Source organism: Varroa jacobsoni, unplaced genomic scaffold (genome assembly GCF_002532875.2).
Source record: "Varroa jacobsoni isolate VJ856 unplaced genomic scaffold, vjacob_1.0 scaffold_625, whole genome shotgun sequence".
Lineage (NCBI taxonomy): Eukaryota > Metazoa > Arthropoda > Arachnida > Mesostigmata > Varroidae > Varroa > Varroa jacobsoni.
The window spans coordinates 278109-300127 of NW_019213527.1; the positions used below are offsets into that span (position 1 = coordinate 278109).

The 22019-nt window shown below is 43.4% G+C and overlaps 2 protein-coding genes across 13 annotated transcripts in view; one reads left to right on the forward strand and one right to left on the reverse strand.

Annotated features, from left to right (window-relative positions):
- The window catches only part of LOC111262072 (uncharacterized), an 84054-nt gene that overhangs the window by 4945 nt on the left and 57090 nt on the right, over positions 1–22019 (forward strand). The window lies entirely within an intron of this gene.
- LOC111262073 (uncharacterized) lies at positions 1706–16115 on the reverse strand. Of its 6 annotated transcripts, none has more exons than XR_015311799.1 (6): positions 13189–16115; positions 7715–7942; positions 7359–7440; positions 6393–6524; positions 2307–3932; positions 1706–2178 (listed from the first exon to the last, which is right to left on the reverse strand). XR_015311799.1 is itself a non-coding variant. In XM_086968937.1 (4 exons), exons 2-4 carry the CDS (start codon positions 7721–7723, stop codon positions 2090–2092), a joined length of 180 nt encoding a protein of 59 aa, XP_086825063.1. In that variant the 5' UTR covers positions 7724–7942; positions 13189–16044; the 3' UTR covers positions 1706–2089. The 6 variants fall into 6 exon arrangements, 2 of the variants coding, with proteins under 2 accessions (XP_086825063.1, XP_086825062.1); XR_015311797.1 differs by having other exon boundaries at positions 2292–3932; XR_015311798.1 differs by lacking the exon at positions 13189–16115 and adding an exon at positions 8059–8094 and having other exon boundaries at positions 2292–3932.

Below are 22019 nucleotides of genomic sequence, written 5' to 3' on the forward strand. Positions count from 1 at the left end.
TTCTGTTACATTGTTGTTCTGAAAACACCCAACACCACTACCTAAGCGTTTAGGAGGAATACGGCTAAATGACGGACAGTTGACTTCTCTACAATATGCATATTTTGAAAGTTTTGAGCTAGTGAATAGGCAATGACGAGTCTTGTTTATTGCTTTCTTTTCTATAATGTCTCGCTTACTAAAGACCGTATGTATATTTCAATGGAAAACTCTACGAGCTTGTTGCTGTAACTGTGTCGAGATTATATAACGCTATTTTCTAAGCTCGGACTTCGAAGTAGATAAGCTTATCTTTGTAGAAGTCAACTTTGTAAGTTGTAGAAGCAACAACTTCAGTATCTTATAAAAGAAAACAAAAGTAAAAAGAAACTGATAATGTAAGGCAAATCGAGACGGACTGGGGAGTAACAAGAAGCACGCGCACTAAAAAACTGATTTTAGGACGAATAGCAAAACTCGTTGATTAAAATAGAAAAAATTTAACAAGTGATTATAAGAAAATTCACGGAAATCAAAAAATATAAAAATAAATTCATAAGGAATTCAATGCATATGTGCTAGTAATTCTTTGCATTGTTTGGTTTGGATTTGCTGTCTTATTTTATCTCGTTTTTACCTTGAATATATAATTCTTATTGTAGAAAATATCGAATTTGTCACATTTCAAGAATACGCGTTTTGAAAATGAGCAAGCCAAAACATTATTTTATAGCCGCATCTTTTAAGCAGGTATCTAAGAGCGTTCGCTGAGAAAAAATGTGTTCACTGTTATTTTCTAGGATTCTCATAGGAAATCGAAAATCTCAGGTAACTATTTAGCGGTATCTTCAATGTCAATTCATGGGAAAGAACATGTTGCATATATCTTCAAACTTGGGATTTGCTAATTGTGGTTGATATCCCGATTCCAATGGGTATGTAAATTTAAATGTAAATTTATCGTTTGCGATACGTCGAACGATACGACTCTTCATAGATCTCTACAGAAACCAGGAACCTATTATTGGATTGCACGGCTTTGTAGCTTGAGAACAGCGAATGCCGCGCTTTGTTGTTTACGGTTTTTTTTTTTGCTTTAGGTTGACTCATGGATTGAAAACCAAGCATTCATTTGTGCTCACATATGGTACTCGAAGTTGCAAAAATAGTTGCATAGCTGTAAAAAGACGGTGTGTAAAAGGTGCAAAATCAAACAGCCTAACCGACCCTTTAAGCAAGGCAACCTAAAAGGTCTTGAATTTTACGTTCAGTGCTGTTGCAGTAAAGGATTCTTTCGAACAGTTGGCTCCTCGTTTGCGACCGACCTTAAAACTGGATCTCTTCACGTATCGGTAATTTAAGTAAGGGTAATTTTAGTAGATGTACATGTTACTATTGCACCATTATGAAATACATCAATTTCTCAAATATTTTTAGGTTACATAATACGAGTCTGGTCAGGCTCGGTTCAAGCAAACTCGTCCCATCGTCCTTTATGAACATCGTAATTCTCCAACGGCTTACCACTGATGGGGTTTCGGTGCCACTAAGTCGGCAAATAATATCAGCTAGACCAGAAAGGGTCCGAAGACCAACGCGAAGCCCTTCGGGGTTTTTCGATGTTCTCCTGAGCTTTACCCTCGCTTTCGTCAACTTGTTGCAGTATGTCATAGTTTGGCGGCAGCCATGCAAGTCACTGTTAATAAACGGAGTTGAAAACATCAGGTTGATCTCTCAGAAGCCAACTTGTACAGATTTATTTTGCCACTAGCTCGTTTCTGCTATTAAAGCATAGGCACGCCGCTGAGACTCCCTTCTTGTTACATTGCGGGTCGGCTGTTCCATTTGTTCTGTTTGAACTGAAAGAAAAGGCGCCGTGTGGTACGATGATCCAGGCCTAACTCCGTGGTGAGTGACACATCGGTTGCCGTGTGGATTTCCACGACTGGAGAGGATGTGTTTGTGTAAGAATTCAGTAGGTGTATAATCTATCAATAGTAAAGTATTTTATAACAAAGGAGTGCGACAAGAAATGTAGAATTCGTTGTGTCCTCGCGTTATTTTAGTTACTCATAGTAAGAGAATATTTATTCAGTACGCGTTTTAATTGTCAGGTAGAGAAGATCCATTCTGTGTCCCGTAATGTGTTCAATAGCCATGTCATGGGCACTAGGAGAGGGTGCATACTAGAGCGTTTACCTGAAAACAGTACAAAGTGTTTTAGCAAAAAAGTTTCTTAAAGCAAATGTTTTAATTAATGCATATATCTGCATGGATTCAGGTTCGTGAGTCTCTGCTTTTTGGTAACGTACCCACGATTTAATTACCTCCTTTACTCTTCGAAAGAGGCAGCGAAAATAATCCATCGACTTCGAATACCGCTAGCCGCGACATCAAGATGCCCCAGGCGAACGTGTCCACCCACGACTTGCCTTCACATCTAATATATTCTCGTTTATTCCTGTCTCATGGACGTGATCTCATGGTATCAGAACGGCCGCTGCCGCGTGTCGCTTACTTTCGATAACAAACCTATATTACCGCGTTATCTCGTTGTTATTACTATTGTTAGTATGATTATAAACTTTGCGCAGTAGTAAAAACGCAACGCGGACCGTTATTCTAGTATTACCGTCCTTGTCACTTATTCGTGTTGTCGAAGTGCTAATCGGCGTTGTCGCACCTTCGGGCCAACTACATTATCATAATCTTCAACACCGTCGTCGTTTTCATCGTGGGATTCATTATGACAGAGCTAGGGTTCTGAAATAGTTAATGCCAGCAGCCGGGTTTGGCCAATGTTCGACATTGTTATCACCGATGTTATCCGGAAGTTCTGCTTATCTGCCGTTTATCAGCTGGTTGTCGTATGTACCACTTCCTACTACGCAACGACCAACAATAGTACAGCGTAAGAATGAGTTTGTATGATATTCGCTCCATGTTGCTTGTTCCCTGATCAACGGTCATCTTCCTTATCTCCCTTGAGCCACTGTCGGAATACATAGAAGCAGCGGCAATAGCGCTGTTAGAAATGACGCTAACGGCGGTGACGGCAGCAACGGTGCGTTGATGGTGATATACTGTGGTGCCCTTATGGTGTCGACGATAGCTTAAGTGGGGCGGCGGGCAAATGCGATCACGAGGGAACTATGTAGTTATGTCTGACCTGGCCACTTTCTTACCGATCAACCGAGAAAGGCTTAAGCGGAGTTGAGTTTGGCAGGAAGGCGACAGTAATGGATACACTGAGTAATCTGTGGCCGCTCTAGTACTGAAAGGGCGACATCTGGTAGTGATATCGATCGCTTCGTGATCGCGTACCAGAGTCATACGCAACCACCTCTGCTATTACTGCTACACGTTCGGTTCGAATTTGTTTGACGGCACTTACTGCGACAACGGCGCAACGGTACACACGGACACACAAATACGCAAGGCCATAGAATCACTCTTTGTTCTTATAGTGTCGCTTGGTGCTGTGTGTGGTCTCTGCTTGTTCGTGTTGGCTGGTAGATAACATCGTATCACAGCCCAGAGAGCAGCGTCCGCCCAGGTCGATGGACACGATGCTCACGGCAAGAATCGTCAGGATCGTTCACTCATTCGCAAGCAACTTCTGAAACAGCAGCAGTAGCAGCTCAGGAAAACTCAGCTCTACCTTGCTATAACCCACAGACTCTAGGGGATAACGGGCTGCAAACAGCGGATGCCTGGCTAGCTGGATGTGCGTTCGCTCATGATTGTTTCGTTGTTTGGCATTGTTGTTGCGCAACGAGCCTCTAATGGCCGCGTGAGTGTCTCTACATGCCACATATATTAACATGAAACGACAGTCGGCATTCGTACTGGTTCTGCTGTAATGTTGCAGCGGTATTCGAGTTAGATGTCCTCGTTTGCACAGAACCGGATGAAGTTGAGACCTCTCAGGCGGGCAAAACACGCGGTGTTTGCTGTCAAATATATTAGAGTTAAATGTAAAATATAACTATAAGTATCGGTTGTTGGCGTTTTGTTATGATGTCATTTCTTCTAATGACGCCTTCTCTCATGCCTTACATCGTTTAACAGCTATGCTTTGCTTTTCGGTATAAGTTTATGATTTTATGACGACACTTTAGTCGTTGTTACTACGGCCAATGCCTTACTTTACATTGCGTTACTGGATTACCCTCATTACCACTTCAGTTATTACTTTTGCGTCTACTATCTCTACTAGCGTTGCTGTAGTCGTTTACTAGCCGCGGCAAATGGAATTGAAATCAGAGGCCGCAGCACTTTGCCGACTGAACTGCCACCGTTGCCCTTGCTCCTGAGCTGCTCGTCGTGCCACTGTTAGAGTCGGCCGCGGCAACGGAAAAAACGTTTAAGGCCATACAAGTAATGGGTACCCTACAAGTAATGTAGCTGTATGTTGGTGGTAGTCCTACCAACCCGTACGTGGCCACTGCAACGAAGCTTTCAACCGCACAGCTGCCTTAACCTAAATTGTCGTCTGCCTTCTTGCTACTGTGACGACACTGAATGCTGTCGACATAGCGACGAATTTCAGAGACCAGCTGGTAGATGGCCTGATCGGATCGAGCTATAAGGGACGGAAACGAAACAAGGATTGCTGCTATCTGAAACGGCGGTACTCCGGATCCCTTCAATCTCTCCGATTACGCTTATTCGTTACGTAGTAATTGATAATTAAACGTTTCCATGCTTCAAATGGTCCTCTCTGTACTATGGCTAGCTAGCAAACATGGACATTACGGAGAATGCACAGTGGCCAATTTAAAAAGGTGAAATCTACGTTGGTACTGCTTACTGCGAAAAATGTTAACTGAACCTTCTTAGCGAACACTGAGAAAAAGGATACGCCGTAGCATGTGATCGCGCGACAAAGAGTGTCCATCCTCACCGGAAAATATATGGAGGGCAGGCAAAAGGAGCGCGAATCGAAGGTTTTCGGTGTTTGCTAACCTGCTAGGGTAGTCGGCGTATGCACAGAAGGGACCTCTCAGGAGAGGATAAGAAAAAAATGAACACTAAAGATAAAATACTTGGGAGACTTATGATATAGGATAATGGTTATGATGAATAGCTATCACAATGTTATCTGTTTCAGAGGCTTTTCACGTCCTTCTTTGCGTTTATCTAGAGCGATACGGTAAAACTGCCCACTGCTGAAACTGAGACACTTTTTTTTTTATCATCGTGTCGATGCAGCTTATATGTCTACAGTGACTCCGCACAGAAGAATACTTTTGTTTCTGCCACATATGAGTAAAGTTTCATTTGTGTCGTTGATGGCCTCTTCGCTGGAGTGGCGGTGCCAAGATGGCGGCCTCCAGTCTTGCTGGCTTCTTTGAGGCTAACGGGTGACGATGATACTCGTATCCGTCTACATTAACCTAAAAGGCTCACAGGCCTTGTTGCAGTGTTCGGTAACTGCACATCGTAGGTGCGAGTGTCAGCAGTTAATGCTTGACGAGATCGCAAGAGTTTCTGTTAAGGAAACGAGTATGCTTATAGAGCGGTGTTAGAATGCTAGACTCTATATATTATGCAGGATCTACGGAAACCTCTAGAGAATCTTATACAAATGAGTGTGAACAGAGTATTCATAGTTCTCCAGCACTGCGGCGCAAATTCTATCGCAGCAGGTTCCGTTGTAGTCCATCTCTATTAGCAGCGGCCATGGTAATCCGTTCTGATATTTGACAACAACAACGAGAAGAGCAACAGTAACCATTGAGAAGGTTTCTGAAGGATCTGATATTAGCCTGTGCGTAGTAATATTTTAAAAGCAGGTATAGTGAAGTCGTCTAAGTAACTTATAGCGTTTTAAAAAGATTTTGTTTATACCTGCTTAGCGTCGAGGTGAAGGCACCACCAGTATTGCCACGGTTGTCAATTGCTAAACAGCCGCATTTACGACATCTTCGTTCAGATATCCAGCGTAGGCAAAAGGATATGAAAGATGCTATGTCGGGCTTTTACTGTGTTGCAATTTTCATAATATTAATTAATCATCCAATTGCGTTTTTCAAGCGTTGGCTTAATTGTATATTCGTATGGTAGTTACCAGTTAGGAATTTCCACACCTGCCTTGTACGTTTGCGGAAAAATATGGGTCAGTTATTGAAAAACAGGAGCTGGCCAGATGAGCACAGCTCGTAGCTCATTTTCTTTTTCTTTCTTTTACCCTCTAGTAGCTGCTATTGAAGAAACCTTCTAACTTAAGAGGGTAAAGGTATTTAAACCCAAGGTAATCTCATAGACTCGTAAGAAGAACTTAGTAAATTAGGCAAGAATGGGTTTGCTCGACCTTTATTCTTACAATGTCAGAGATCTGCGATACAATAATGGGAACAGCAACAACAACACCAGGGCTTGGAAAGCTCAGCCTACCGTCACTGACTTACCAGTCCTGAACAGCTGTCAGCGGACGGAATAACGCCGATGATGCAGCGGCGGTAGCTACTTCAAGAAACAAATACTGTACGAGCAGCAGTTCGTTTCGTAGACATGCCTCACGCAGTCCCACTTCGTCGTTTCTGCATAAACACACGCAAAGCATCTTGTTTCGACGGCATTTCCGCAGTATATAGTACTGATCTACGTATATTTGTTTTTGACGACGCTACAAAATTTTTAACGTCTTTAACGGCGACTTTAACGTCCACCTTGTACACGTAGTAAAGTATAAGTTAGGTACAGAATAAGCGTGGCAGAGACAAAACGAAAGAGTGGCCCGGTTATTTAATGGAATAAAGTTGCTCGACACTCTACCGTTTATAACGGTTAAGGATTATCACAACTCACTATTCCCCAAATGAAACTCTATGCAAGAACGCACAACATATGGATACACGGATAATTACATAAACATGCAATTCATTATTATCTTTAAAATGAGTCCTAGATCGTATCAGTCTCTATATCTAAAGGACGATTGTAGTACGCAAAAAACGCCGAGATAAATTATGGACGCACGATTTCGTCCTTTTCGGCCTTAAGTCTACGCGTATTCCACTGCACCGTTACGGTTTAGCATTTGCTATCAGTATCATTTATTGTTATTTTTATTACTTTAGTTCACTATGAACAGATTATTACTATGAACAGGTAGTCATGAAAGAAAACACTAGACTCACGCCATTCTTAACTATTGGACCTAATGCGCGTACGTGAGCATAGTACAACTATATCAATCATAATATTCTTAACGCATGCACGCGTGCAAGTTCATTTGGCAGATAGCTACGCTTCTAGCAACCCATCAAGGGTCATATGCAGGTTCACCTATAAGGTGTCTATAGCAAATCGCGTGGCAACTGACAAACGGCACCCCGTAATGTTTGCTATGGAGGTTTGGCGTATTGCATTACCTGTATTGTGCTCCGTTAACCATGCTCCCTCTGCGACGGCCGTAACGAGTACGCATATCCGATAGAGTGTACCCTGCGATACCTGTAGATAAAGCATTTCATTTACGGTCTAGGTACATCTAACTCGTTTACGAACAACCGCGTTATTTAATCTTCCGTGGTGCTAATCATGTTGGTAAGTATTCCCTTACCGACAGACCTGGCCACTACCACTTATCCAAATACACGCAAATCGATATGTTACATGGACCCATTGGGTGTTTGTACTTATTGGCTTAGGAAGTAGATGGCGACTTGACGGGAAGCGTCAAGAAGTCGAAGATCGTTTGTTTTTCGTATGTTAGTATGAGACAAACCTTATTCATCAGCCATTGCTTCCTCACAACAATGATGGCTACAGTGGCCTTTTCCGGCGACAACCGTGCCTGCAGCTGCCTTGCAAAACTATTGGCAGCATTCACCCGTCAGTGGCAGTTCATCGAATCGGAGTAGTGACTTTGTAGGAGACGGGCAGCAGGGGAACGATGGCCTTGGCCCGTGAGGATCAGGTCAACCCTGTTAGGTTGGGCAACGACGAGCCCGTCCTTCAAGTGAGTGGGATATAAGAAATAAGCATATTTGCAATATCACCTCGATCCCTTTTCCCTCTATATCGTTGTTGCGCCTACTGTTGCCCGCTAGAGCAAATTTGGATTCTTACCATGCTTACCGCCTGCTGTCAGCTGCCAAGGTCTATACAACAACTACTTTCTGCAAGAATGTGTTAAGTGCTGCGGAGATTGACGTAAGGATGGATTCATATGGTCAAGGCGAAGAGGAAATGTCTTTAAGGGAGGGTTTAAGGGGGAGAGTGCGCTATTTATCGATAGCCGCGCAAACGGATCGCCGTACGGTCGGACACGATATTATTCTAACGCCTGTAAAGCTGCTTTGAAAAGCGTTTGCTGCACTGGGACGTTGCGCGTCTGCACGTTTTCGTATCAGGTGCATATACGTCTAGTGGTTCCTTTCGTTTAGACCGTCTGTTTGTCTTCAGTATCTGCTTAGTATGCTCTGACTGGCGACTAGGGTTGTGGTTTTTAGTGGTCCAACACTCATTAAAGCTATTTCGAAATCGCTTTTGTCTTTACCTTAGGAAACGTCTACTTGTCCCATATTATTTGCGCTAAGCTTATATTCGCCGATTTCCGTGCAGTTGTTGTTAATTACTACTGCCACAAGTGCCGTTACTCGTACAACAATATTTCATAGACGACTAGAGTGGCATTGAAGAAATCACTGCTGAGTCATTACGAGTCCAACTGTATTTCCTTTGGTCGTCCATCATATAGCGGAAAATACGTAGAATCAAATACGCTGTTGGAACAGATTGACCCATTGGTATAGATGTCTCCGAATGATTTGGATCATGCAAAATACGGGGATACAGAGGAGAGCATCAGTTGCAGTTGTTAGTCATCCACGCCATGATTAAGTCCCATGTCCCACTATTTCTTCTAGTTGAAATAAAAAAGAGCACTTATACTGATATTAAGCCAAGAACAGCTTGCGTGCAGTCGTGCACACTTCAACAGGACCGTTTTTATCCTGCTATCTTTCTTTCAATACTACGATATAGCCAAGGAAGGGTGCATCGAATATATTATCAACACTGTTTACAAGCACAAGAGCAACTACTATAACGGCCACGTGTGCAGCCAGCAATAATTCGATGGGCGCATTCTTGCTTAACACCAGTATCAGGCTATATATGTAACGAAGCATATGCAGCGTATATGGAGCATGACTGGAAGCGACATATGGAACACCTTAGCTGTTCAATCCGAGGTAGATTCTAACCTAGCTAGGCTGCAGCAACAGCTAATGTGTACTTGCGGATAGGCTAACAGCGCTTGCCCAGTGTGGCGGCATTGCTGGAACGCGCATCTCGAAATGAATCTAGCTGTGGCAATAACGTTCGTATAGAAAACTGCTCTAAAGAGCCAGCAAAAGACAGAGAGAGAACCCAGTGTAGGTAGGCACTGTTCATCTCTGGTCCCTGGACATCTAGCAGCCTCTGCGTGTTTGATCGGCTTGGGGGTTCACTGGCTTTGCCTCCCGGCGCATGAAAGGCTCTTTGTGATAGGATGACATTTGTGGAAGTAGCCAATGAGGTTGGCTCACGCTGCGCCATCATGCGTTCTCAGTTAAAGTCAGCGCTTGAGAGCGCAATGATGAGTCACCACCGGCAGGATGGATCACATATAGGAAAGGCCTGGTTGTTAGAACAGGGTCCGCCGATTTGGAGGCAGTGACGATCACAGAAGGGACCTAGAAAGAGGTATTGTGAGACGGAGTTAAAAGAGGGATCGGATCCGGAAAGGGTAGGGAAGTAAGTGATGGGTTAGCATAAGCCTGGAGAAGGTTTGGTATTGACGTTGTTCAATATCTCCTGTGGCACTAGAACGGACGGTCGAGGTCGAAGCAACGAGGCGAATTTTTAAGCCATAATAACCCGTATAATATTGGAAGGTAGATAATCTATATCTTTTTTGAGACTAGCGTTGTAGGCAGACAATGCTAACGCTTATAGCTGATGTCTTCGCGCGTAGGGGGCGAATAAAACTAGTTCCGATAAATTCTTCCAGACCTTATCGGGATAATGAATACTTGTCCGTTCTTCGCATCACTTTGGAATTTGCGAGTGTATTTTGCTCGTGGTACGACAACGCTGTTAATTAGGTAGACAAAAATGGTTTTAGAAGAATAAAAGAGAGAGGTATCGTCAAGTGAAAAAAACAACTCATTTTAAGAAGCTTCAAGAAAAAACGCCTTCTTCGGAGTTTTCTAAAATACACGTAGAAGTGACACTGTTGAAGGACTGAGTCGTTGCACGATATAGCTTCTGATTTGTTTCATATTAATACTAGTTTGTCTTCTCTTTCAAAGCATCATAGTGTTCTTTTTTCGAAGTCAAGTTCATGTTAGCATCCGAAATAACTTACCGAGAGTTTTGTTAACGTCTAGGTCAAAGATGCATGTCCATAGAACTATTTTCTAAGGTGGTGATGGGCTACAACACTTAACAGTAATAGAATCGTCAGCTGTAATATAGACCTTTAAAATCCTGGTAGTTTCAATGCCTTATTCAAGTCATTCATAGGTCGCCCATTTTCGTTACTAACGGTAATATTAGAGCACAGTGCAAACTCCCGCAATCGCAGACATGTGTGGGTGAAAATCACCCGCTTGCATAGCTTGGGTTGTTCCTTTATTCTAAATGATGTGCTTAAAAGGTTAGGTCAGAGAAATGGCACAATTGGTACTTTACTGTTTCATCATGTCTAGTGGTGGGCTGGCGAAGTGTTAAAGAAAACGTCACTTTGCTAATGCTAGTGAACGAAATACGGAAGCCCGCAGCGGTTTGTCGGCAAGTTCTAGAGGAGTCGGTCTGCAGTAGCCGATCCGGGTTGCGTGAGAACAGAGAGTGTTCACTGCGCTATTGTCGCCAAAAGGGCCCATGGGGATTTGCAAAGGGTAGACGAAATAAACGATACGAGTATGCTTTTGAGTGGGCGCTGAAGTTACGACAGAAGGTGAAAATAAGCATGGAAAAAAGCGAAGGGAAGGCTATACAAGCTTCAGTAGTAAGTTGACCGAATCCGATTGGCTCGGAAGTCTCAGTCACGTCGTCAACGGTTTGCGGCGTTCCCCGAGCAGTTCCCATCATGCAAAGAAAATATATAGATAATTCCCAGGCCGGCCAGGAATACCATTCCACAGTGGTTCAACATGACCAGACTGTGGCAATTATCATTTACCTCTTTGCTGGCTTTTCCTTCTTCTTTTACTTCTTCGGGCTCTAGATAAGGCTAAGACCCAAGGTGTACGCTGCTACTTCCCAGCTACACACATCGTTCATCGCACAAACATGCTGTTAGAATTATGTAAAAATACCCATAACTGTCACGGGATGGCATCTTTGGCGGGGCGGTTTCGTTGGTACATAATCCCTAAACCCCCATTAGGCAGACGTGCTTGGCGAACTTCCGATGCGCTAAATAGAATGGCACTGACAGAGCGAGAATGGGGCGTTACGACGTGAGTTAGTGACACGAACAGATTAGTAAAAGGAGCGTGTTAATAACTGTCGAAGAATACAATCTGTATTTTTTTTTTGATATAACAATCGCAGTTAGGTGTATAAGAGAGGAAAGCAAAAGATCAGTCGATAGTACAGCGGTGCCTGTCATTGGATAGTCAATTTTCAGTGAAGGGTGGCGATGTCTATATTCCGAAATACCGCTGGACTGAACGTATATAGGTGCCATCAACGAAGAACAATATATGTGCGCCGCCATTGGCCGTATTTCTATCTTTGACTACTTACTGTTTCATGGAAGCAGCCACCGCGATATCGGCAACGATTGAAGATGCATTTTAAATCCGTTGTTAATGGTAGATTTCTGATTTTTAATAGGATCGTAGTCAAACAGCACACGCTACACTAAGTGGATGCAGCTGCTTGTTTACTGTCTTCAGGTGTCGGGGCCTTAAGTCGAAGTTTGGAAGCAGCTTATTTGAAATCTTAGCCAGTGTATTTTACTTGTTGTCTATACGAAAAATTAAACGATCATAAAATGCCAATACGTCGGTGTTGGGCATAATGCGTGGGGGCTGAATTTTCCGGGACGGTTCTGTTTAACTTATGACCGACCATAAAAGGGCTGTATTTGTACTTAACCAGTTATAGATAAATATGTTTAGAAGAGAGTATTAAAACCGACCTATGTAGCGGGGATTTAATGGATAGCGTTAGATGCGATATTTTAAGATAATCTGACAATATGAGACCTGGTTAGGAACACCCTCCTGAAATTGGAACCTTTTTGACTTCAGGCGATTTTCACGTGGAAACATGGTATTTTTTGCACAGTGGCAGTCGATATGAATATCCTACTCTTTTTAAAAATACAACGATCTGGATGATGGTCAGATTTATCTGCTAGTAGAAATCCAAATATTTGTTTAGATTCATGAGAATCAGCAGAAAACCTGGGACCCTGTTCCACAGATTAGCATCCTGTGTGTTCTTCGAAACCGGAGAGACAATTTGAGTAGCAGACAATATCTAGCCATTGGGTAGATTGTTAAGAGCATCTGCTCCACGTTCTCGGCATAACCTCATCCATTTGTAGAAACAACTTCACCTTAAAGCTTCAGTGCAGAGCTTCTCTGGCCGACAGTCACTTCGTGGTCCAACGACATAATTCGCTTGTATCTATTTTTCGGCAAGTAATGGATCTGATCATCGCACAGCTAGCCGTCTGCAGCTATTTGCTTCTGTCAAAAAGTATCTGTAGAAAATGTACAACGGTTAACTCGTGGATGTTAGCAGAATATATTTCGATCAGACATTATTAGACGTATGCGGATCAATAGCGCCGTACTTCCAGTTGCTTTTAAATGATATCTAATTAAATGCACGCTTATGTAGCATGTGCGCGCCGAACGTATCTGCCGAAGTCTTTGCTGATTGATTACTTCTAAAGCTGCTGAACTAAAGCTTATTTCGAATAATAGTTTTATACACTACACATGAAAACGTGATGCACACATTATAGTTTGCCTTCAATTTAGCGTATTCTGTATAAAAAAAAAGAAGAAAGAAAAGACAAAATATGATGGCATTATTTAATTAGCGATAGAAGAACTATAGTAGTAACGCCTTGGACATTTATCATTGTTAATTCGTTGCGATATTTGTCCGTCTAAATGTTTATATAGATTTAAACAGATGCTAGCTATTTAAGATAGGATCTTAGATAATCGCTCAGTTCTTGAAACGCACCTTATCCCTCAATACACCATCATCTACTTCACTCGAATGTATTATCATACGTGTAATAATTCCAGGGGTCAACGATAGTATATCTAGGATTTTGAAAGACGCAGGAAACAGCATGAGAACTGGCTTCGCTTCGCTGATGTGCTACAAGGGTTTCACAAAATGCATGACGATGTCTTCTGAAAAGGCGCTACGCAACCTCATGAACGCTATGAACAGCGCTAAAAGTTGGGCCCCAATTGATCACATGAGCTGTCTTGATTTGGCAAGCGGGACGTAGAGGGAAACAAGCGATAGTGGTAAATGAAGTCTGCCACGTCATAGACAGATGCTGCACCGCAGAGGTTTCGGTGACACACAGCCACCGTTGTACCAATCAGAAACACATGCCTGTTAAAGATGCCTTTCGGTGTAGCTCTTTAACGCCAACTCTTTCTGCTTCGGTCCATGAAGTGTTTGTCTCCACCAACTCATTTGGTCACTTTTGCGTACTGTTGGTGTTCGATTCAGTGTTGTTCAGTTGTTTCACAGTTCGGGCCACGTCCCGTACCGCAACCATGAATGCAACAGCTGTCGATCTCCTAAGAACTTCACTGCAGGCGACTTCATCGCCCTACTGATCGCGTTCGACCAAATACGATTAGCTACGGCTTCATCGAGAGTGAGGAGGAGCGAAGATCTATGGCTTTTTTTTGTTGCCGTAACATTGTCTGCAGATATCTAGGATACAGTTGATGACGTTGATTTTGTCGATATTAGCTGTTGTGAAAGCAGCTGCTTGTAAACACGAGACGCGATTGGTGTTGTTACTGTGTGTGTTATTGCCGTTTGCTCGTCGTCATTTTCGTCGGTGTCTTCTTCTTCCGGCCATCGTGCCAGGAGTTGTCTTCTTAGATGTCACTAAATCGATTGTCGACCCCTGACGCTTGCCGCTGCTTTGTTCTTACTGCCTCTCCGGCTACCACTTTAACCGATGTGTCAGCTAGGCTACGGCCAATCAGTGCTGATGCTAGATAGAGGACTAGTAAGTGCTGCCAATAATGTTACGGGTACTCGTTTGTCGAAAAGGTGTGTTTATAGAAAAAACGTGCAGGCTTCCTTGTGTACATAAATAGAGACAATCGAAATAGAGTGTAACTAAATAAGTATCTGACGGAGTAACTAGTTGCTAGATGCCAAAAGAGTGGAACTTTATTTCTTTTTACTTGGTACAGCTAATCATGTTTACAGGAAAAAGTTAGCTAGGTACATTGACCGGACGGGGACGGCGATCGTTTATTCGTAACGTTCTATTTGCACAGAAATTCATCATTAGATTATGATCCGTAGCTCGCCAGAGATAGGAGCTGACGCCTCGTCGAGAACAGATACGAATTATCATATATGGCAGTTTGATTTCAGTTTTATTTGTTGATCCAAAAAAAAAGTATACATTTTTACAAGCGAAAGCAAATGTAATTTGTAGTTGAATAAAAAGCCTGGCAGGTTGTTAGATCATATCATAATAGGTTCTCAGGCGCTTGCTAAGAGGCCTAGTCAAGGGAAAGTGAACCCACTGGTGATTTCACTTATACTTGAAGCCATTGTGGAAAAAATCGCTGCATTAAATGGGTAACCATTAAAAAGTAGGCCGTCTTACTAGCTCCTTTCGGTCTCGTTTATCGCATAGAAGGAAAGTTAGTTAGAATTCCGTAGGGACCCTGCAGGTGTCAAAGCTTGCAAGCGAAAACTGAAGAAACACAACGTACGAACTTACTCAACTGATTTTCTCAATCAAACACGGCGCCCCACACATCTGGACAAGGCCAATGCATGGCGGGCATCTCCAAACGAATATAACGAAAAAGCAGAACATATTCTAGGCTTAAAAATCGCTGTTGGTAATTCTGGAAAGGTTCAGGGCCTTGGTCACTCTGAGTTTCAAAACAGATGTGTTCTCTAGACATCCGTTTCACCCACTGCTTCCGTCCTGAACTTAATTCTTGACAGTGACAGGTTTACAGGTAGATTGACCGGTTCCGAGGATTTCAGCGGGTGAAACCTTATCAGTCAAGCCTACCGAGAACGACGGGGTGCAGACTGCGCCCCAAATAATACAACATTCTTTTCTCATTATGTGGAGCAGGCAGGCTTTTCGTCTGCGAGCGCGCTTTGGCGCGTGTTACACAGTAAACGAATACCTTAGTTTAGAGGAATGAAACCTGCATGTCTTACCTACATGCAGCAAACACCGGTGTCGGCAATAGCTCCATACAGTCAAGTTCATGGAGGGCCGCAAACGCCCCGAATGCATCTCGCTTAAGTACAATAAGTTGGGCAGGGCTCAATTTCTACTTTTAAATGCTGCTTCCGTCGTAACTGGATATAATCGGCAGGGACAAAGGATTTTGCGCGTATGTAGAGACTTAGGGTATCTCGAAAGTGGTGATGTAGGTAGGTTGTAGGCCGATTTTACGTCGGCGATAGGTAGACGCGAAATGGCTAACGTGGTATCTAAATAAAAAGAGAGAGTACCAAAGGCTTTTAAATGTCCTACCTTTGTGGCTGCAGCTTATCGTCGATGCCTATGTTACTTTTAGTACTGCTTCGATCACTCAGTCAAGTGTGCAATAATTATGCAATGATCATATGTGGATATGAGTAATACTCTAATGTATTACTTTTTACTATTACTATATTGAGCCACGAAACGGGTCTATAGAGTTGAAAAGACTCAGGCCGGAACAAAGTATTAACAGTCTTTTAGCTAAACTATCCGCCCACAAAAAGTGTGCAGTAATTCTATAAAAAGGTCTGAGTAAAGAGTAGGGCACCCTTGCGGTCAACACAGTAATTCGCTAGAATAAACAGTTGTCATTGGATTTTTAGTGTTATCAAGATATTTAATGAGATTCTCTTAGCTCTAGTGACGAAACATCGCTTCGCCTGCATTATTGACTCATAAAAATGCATAGCGATAGGTAAAAGCAATAAAAAGGCCAAGTGTTATTTATGTGATAATTTATAATCGGTTACTGATGATGCGTACAATCGTGCAACATATTTTTCCGTTACTACGTACCCTCTCTTCACTTATTGTAGCCGTTACAAACCGTTATCGAGTCGCCGCCATCGGGCGGGCAATTACATGGAATCGTTGATTCTTTTTGAATCCTCGAACAGGGCAGAGAGCCAGCAATAAGCAAGCCTTGAGCAAGAAAACCGACCCAATTGCAACTGGACCACTTAATGCAGCAAAGGCACACTAATTTTCAACTAAACGCGCCCTTATTACGTCAGTTATTTATGAAGGAAGAGAACTGTTTTATTTCTGAAGGAAAAGAAGGTCGAGCGAGTGAATAAGTACCTACAGACATAAGTTCAATTAAGGTAATAGATATATGGAAAATAGATGAAGAATTTATATATATCTGGAAGACACTTTTTCATACTATTTGATCAGTCTTTTGTCTTTAATCGAGAGCTGTTAGCAAACGTCCTTTTCATCTGAACATTTGAATTACTTTACCATTTCCATAAATACAAAGTGAACGACTTATCAAGTATCGTATAATACGATAGTTCAACCGTAAGAGATTATAAATATACATCTGTCTGAAAGTAGTTTATTGTTTCGTCAAATCTCAGTTCCTGTTTCTTTTTAAGCAGTGATTATAGTTCAACTGCGCTAGAGAACATAAAACCCACAATATTCATGTAAAAAGGTGGAACCTTTTACGAGGAAAGCAAAAAACCTTCTTTTATCCCTCTCTGATCTGTCAAGGAAGGGGCTGGTCCCAGCTGAGTCAACGCATAGTTATCCGACTTCGTTTCCACAAGCTACTGAACCAAAAATGATAGTTACAGACGCGGGAGTAATCAAAAACAAAAAAATTCACGTGTCAAGGAGGCGAAGGAGGGAGTCGAGTAAATAACATGAATTTTGCAATGTTTTTGGTCAGAAATGGTCTCGAAAACTACATTCGCGGGTTTTCATTTAGTTACTGCCGTTTTAATGTCTTGTAAAGTCAACCAAAGGAACCGCGTCGGGAGAAAGTTAAAGTTTAGGGATATGCATGCTTAGATCTACCGGGCAGTGTGAGCTACATCTAAACTAAAAAGACTAAAACATGCCTGACAATGGGATGGATAAGATTCGCCTAAGTCCACGCTTTGCTAAATATCTCTGTAAATATGCTGTACCTGTATTAATGACTGTTGTAGGCACTAGTTATCGTACGTCTACCTACTGCTTATCGTGTCGCCTATTGTACGAACTTGATTTAGCGCCAGAGACGTTGCTGATAAATGCAGGACAACGCAGCGCCAACAACCAGTCACACTGGGGCACTTCGTTGCGTACGCAAATCTAAACTGACGCGCACAGCTACAGCTGTGAAAGAAACAAAGGAACGAGGAGGAAATAAAAGAAATATAGACAGAGAGAGAATAGTACGAAAAAAACTATGAACAATATTATCTTTGCAAAGTTCCTTGTAGGTAGACCTTCCTTCAGCCGTAGCTGATTCTGAGACCCGGGTAGCGGCGGTCTAGCACGTCAACAATGGCCTCGTGTGCAAAGGTACGAGCAAAGCCGCACCATGCTTGTCGCAGTCGTATAGCAGCGTAAGCTACAGAACACAGGGAAACGGAGGCCATTGGTGGAGGAGCATCGTGTGAAGGTTGGTAGAATTTGTAGGAGGCAGTGTATGCGGGCATCGTGCACACCATACCTCATGGGGTAGCGTGCAGGATAGCAAGTTATTTAGCCGACGGGTAAGCGATTGAGTGGGCGTTCATCTGGGCGTGCTACTATGAGAGACTCGAAGCGGGCGCGGTTTTTGCGAGAAGAATACAGCGGGAACACGACTGAGGAGCGGCAGCAACAACAACGGTAATCATAATTGCAATAGGGTGCTACGAGACGCCTGCTGCCTTCAATACAAAAAGCAGCTCGGGTTCATGTAATGGAACATAGTGGTCGATGGAGAAGCTCGCCATTGAGGAGCGAGTTGCAACACGCAACGGTAAAGCTCTAAAGCCGTCGCTACTGCTAGTGTTCCAACTCTCGACCGTGGAGTCGCAGGAGGTTGGGGAATAGTAGAGGACCTCATCTCCACGGGAGTCTAATGCGTCACATCTGTACGGACACGCGCATGTTGATGTCTGTGTCTTTGCCTGTAAGTGTATGTCTGTTCGCTCGTTTCACTTGAAAGCAGAACATAGCTGTAGAGGAGTTTAGGGGATGATAATCCCGCTAAGAAAATATGGCCAACCGTTTGCTGAGAGACCCTGGTAGCAGACTGCAGCATAAGAATCCTAAGGCTCTGCCTCAGCTGGTCTCTTAAAACCTACTACCATTACTATCTCTCATTCTCGAACGGCACTGAGATAAATGTAAAATATGGAGGAGACTGAGGTAATCCTTCGGCATCGGACTAAGGGGCATAATCCCTTTATCGAAACGAGAGCATGAGAAGAACGCAAACAAACAAAAAACGATGAATTTGTTATGACTTTCCAAAGCTTGCTCCTAGAGATAAAAAAAAATGGAGAGAACAGCAGTGACTGAATTACAATGCAAAGAGTGACAAGGGCGCATGATTGTGAAAGCCGTAACTGGTACTATTGCGCACTATTATTGTTGATGCACCTTATACCGCGTAAACTTGCTGAACCGTGGCAAAACGTTTTTTCAGCGAAGGAGCACAACCTTTTATACAATAACAGCGAACTAAGGAAAGATGTAGTTGATGGTGACCAATATTCGCTCGTGGTAGGGAGTACTACAGGGAGGTGTAAGGAAGGATGTATCAAAATCGGCTCGACGCATTTACACACGTACGGAGTACGTGTAGACATTTTGTAGCGAATATGGGCAAGATGAGATAGCATCCACTTGAGTTTTCGCCTATAAGTAGAAAATAATGAACGCAATAGTGATGATTAACCTTTTTGTTATTGTATTGAGAAAGTGCTTTGTAGGATCATATATATTACACCATAAATCGACCCCATGGCTCTCGTTCAAATACACCATATTCACAACGACGGCACGGGTACTAGAGATACGTATTATATAGATATATATAGTGACGAATATTTTACTAGAGTTAGATAATTTATACGAGGACGCGTGTCTGGCACCGACTCGCGTGCGGTTGGCTCAATGACAAGTTTCGGCGAGTTTGGCAGCGAGTCTAGCACGTAAAAAGCCGTACAATTTGTTTTCGTCTTCAGTACAAATTATTGTGTAATTTTTTTGTCTCGAACTATTAGGTTGTTGACTAGATTACTCCCGTAAGTGTTGCTAATATTTGTTTGTTCTCTCTACTGGATGCTGTTCTTTAAACTTACTCATATGTTATTGCTGTCGACGTCATCGTTTTTTCTGCCATAGTACCGTCATCTCATCGCTTTAGCATGAACGTCCGAATATGGCCGGAATAGGAGCGTGAACGTCTTAAAACGCCGTTCAAGGCATTGATGTATAGCTGTTTGCCGCTGCACCAGTAATTCTGAGATTCTCGTTGCCATCGTCTTATTCTGGCCTGTACTCAGAGCTCTAACGGCGAATAGTTCCAATTTTGCAACTGTTCGTTTTCGGCCTGCTGTGCCGCAGGCTGTGTACCTTACTCTGGTTGTCCTGCCTCACTTTACTCCATGGCATGAAAACTCGCGCAGCATGAGTGGCGCCTATGTCTATGTCCGGATTGGATATGGAGTCTATGTCCGTCGTCCGCTTCCTCTTCTTTGCTATGTTGAACGGCGCAGAGCGTCGTCCTTAGAGTTGTTTAGTGTTGTATGCCGTCGGTGTTTGTCTCGCTCAGAACGCCTGCCCCATCGCCTCAATTCGTTTCGACTGTTTCCGCGGCTCGCCGACCGTCTGCTGTCGTCTCTGACGGCCCCTTCACTTTTCCGTTTGCCACCGACTGCTGCTGCCCACTCCCACCTCTCACCATCTCCAGAGTTTCGAACCCTTAGAGTCTCGCTTTTCCAAATACCAAACCAGTAGCTGAGTCCTTCTTAGTGCAACAAAGGTATGAACAAACAGCTTCAGCTTCGACCGTGCCATCCACGGCTGAATGGCGACAGTTGCAGCCTCTTCATCAAACGTCTTCATTTCAAGAGGGTCCACACGTCCATTGCAATAGCCATTACACAGTGGAACGCCGATACATGCAGGCACATGCACAAATATTCGGCTAGCCACAGAAAGAGACCTAGCTGCAGACGGAGTGCAATAAAAGGACGGTACGGTCAACGGCAGGAGCGACGAAGAATGGAAAGTCGACCAATAGACGAAGGCAGCGAGACGGACTTCGCGGTACGACCGTATTGCCTGCATACTGCTCTTCCGCAATTGCTGTGGCTGCAGCTGTTGTTATTGAGAATGGGAAGTTTGCAGGGAGACAAGCAAAGCCGCCAATCCTCACAAGAAAAAGAAAACACAGTGGATTGCTACTGAATTGTTCCGTCAAGTTGGCCGAAGTAACTTGATTTAGACCAGATACCGGACTAGATCAAAGAGGACTGCATTTTGCGACAAGCAACAGCGACGGCTATGAAAAAACCTTAACAGGAACGCCATGGTTGTTGCTGATCGTGTGGCCAATGATCGCAGCCACTGTGTGTACGTGGTATTGAGTGCGCATAGCTTGGTCCAGCAATTATTGCAGAGCGTTTTGGGAAGACCGGCTAGTTGGTGGCGCTTTTAGAAAGAACATTAGGCTACATCTACACATGGTAATGAAGATCCTTTATAGACTATGTGAACGTGCTATAAACCCACCTACGAGATGTCCGCCCAACCGAGTGTGTACTTATCCTATTCAGCAATGGTGGACATGTCGAGGGTTTTAACGACCTAGATAAGCCATAGTCGCTTCCCATGTAAACTAATTATAGTTAACCATAGAAGGCGTTGGACGACTGGCTTTTACGTTTATTGAAAATCGGAAGCGCCGAAGCTGATACGATACCCGCAACATAATGTTTCAAGACATTCTCACTCGAATGGCCGAATATTATCTATACCGCCGCAGTTGCTTTCACTACCCCGTAACCTACACGTGAAGTTCGTTGAGTACCAGTATGGCAGGTCGTCGTAACTGCCGTACAGTTAGAGTTGGCGTCATTCTGTTGAGCTTCATCCGCAAGTTTAGTCAGGTTCATTCAGGTACGACTGATTACGACAAATACTATAACTGAGACAGCGGATCAGTTTCTGCCTGTAAACGAGCTTCTGTAAGTGAGCCCCTTTATCTGACTGATTCCTGATTACTCCTTGATCCAGCTCCGTTCAGAGATTGGTTCCGTGTTCCAGTAGCCGGACCACGCATTAAGGTCATTCTACAGGTAACCATGATTACTTATGGGTTTCATGGAGAAAACGAAGACCCTCGAAAGGATATGATAATTGGGCCTGTGACTATTCGTCCCACGAATCGGCTTACGTCTCTCGATTTTCAACATCGTAAAGGGAGATAATTTGTGCCAAACTGGGTTATGTAGTAGCGGCCGTGGCGGTGATAATCCGGCTTTATCGGAATGTTGGAAAGCCGATATAAACGCACCCGTTTGGAGATGGCCGCTTGATGTACGTGCTACACTATATGGTAAAATTGTGCCTGGTCGCACAGGGCTATCAGGCCCTCGTTCGATATTATTATTTTATTATTCTACTTTGTTCCGTCGTCACTTTCCTTAGCCCACCTAATGCTCCGTACCCGTCCGATGGATGATGATGCGTTGATCGTCGAACGATGAATGAAACGTAGGATGTCATGTCGTCTGCTGATGAGGTAGTTAGCCGATCATCACCGAACCGTGGGGCCTTTAATCTTCGTGTATCC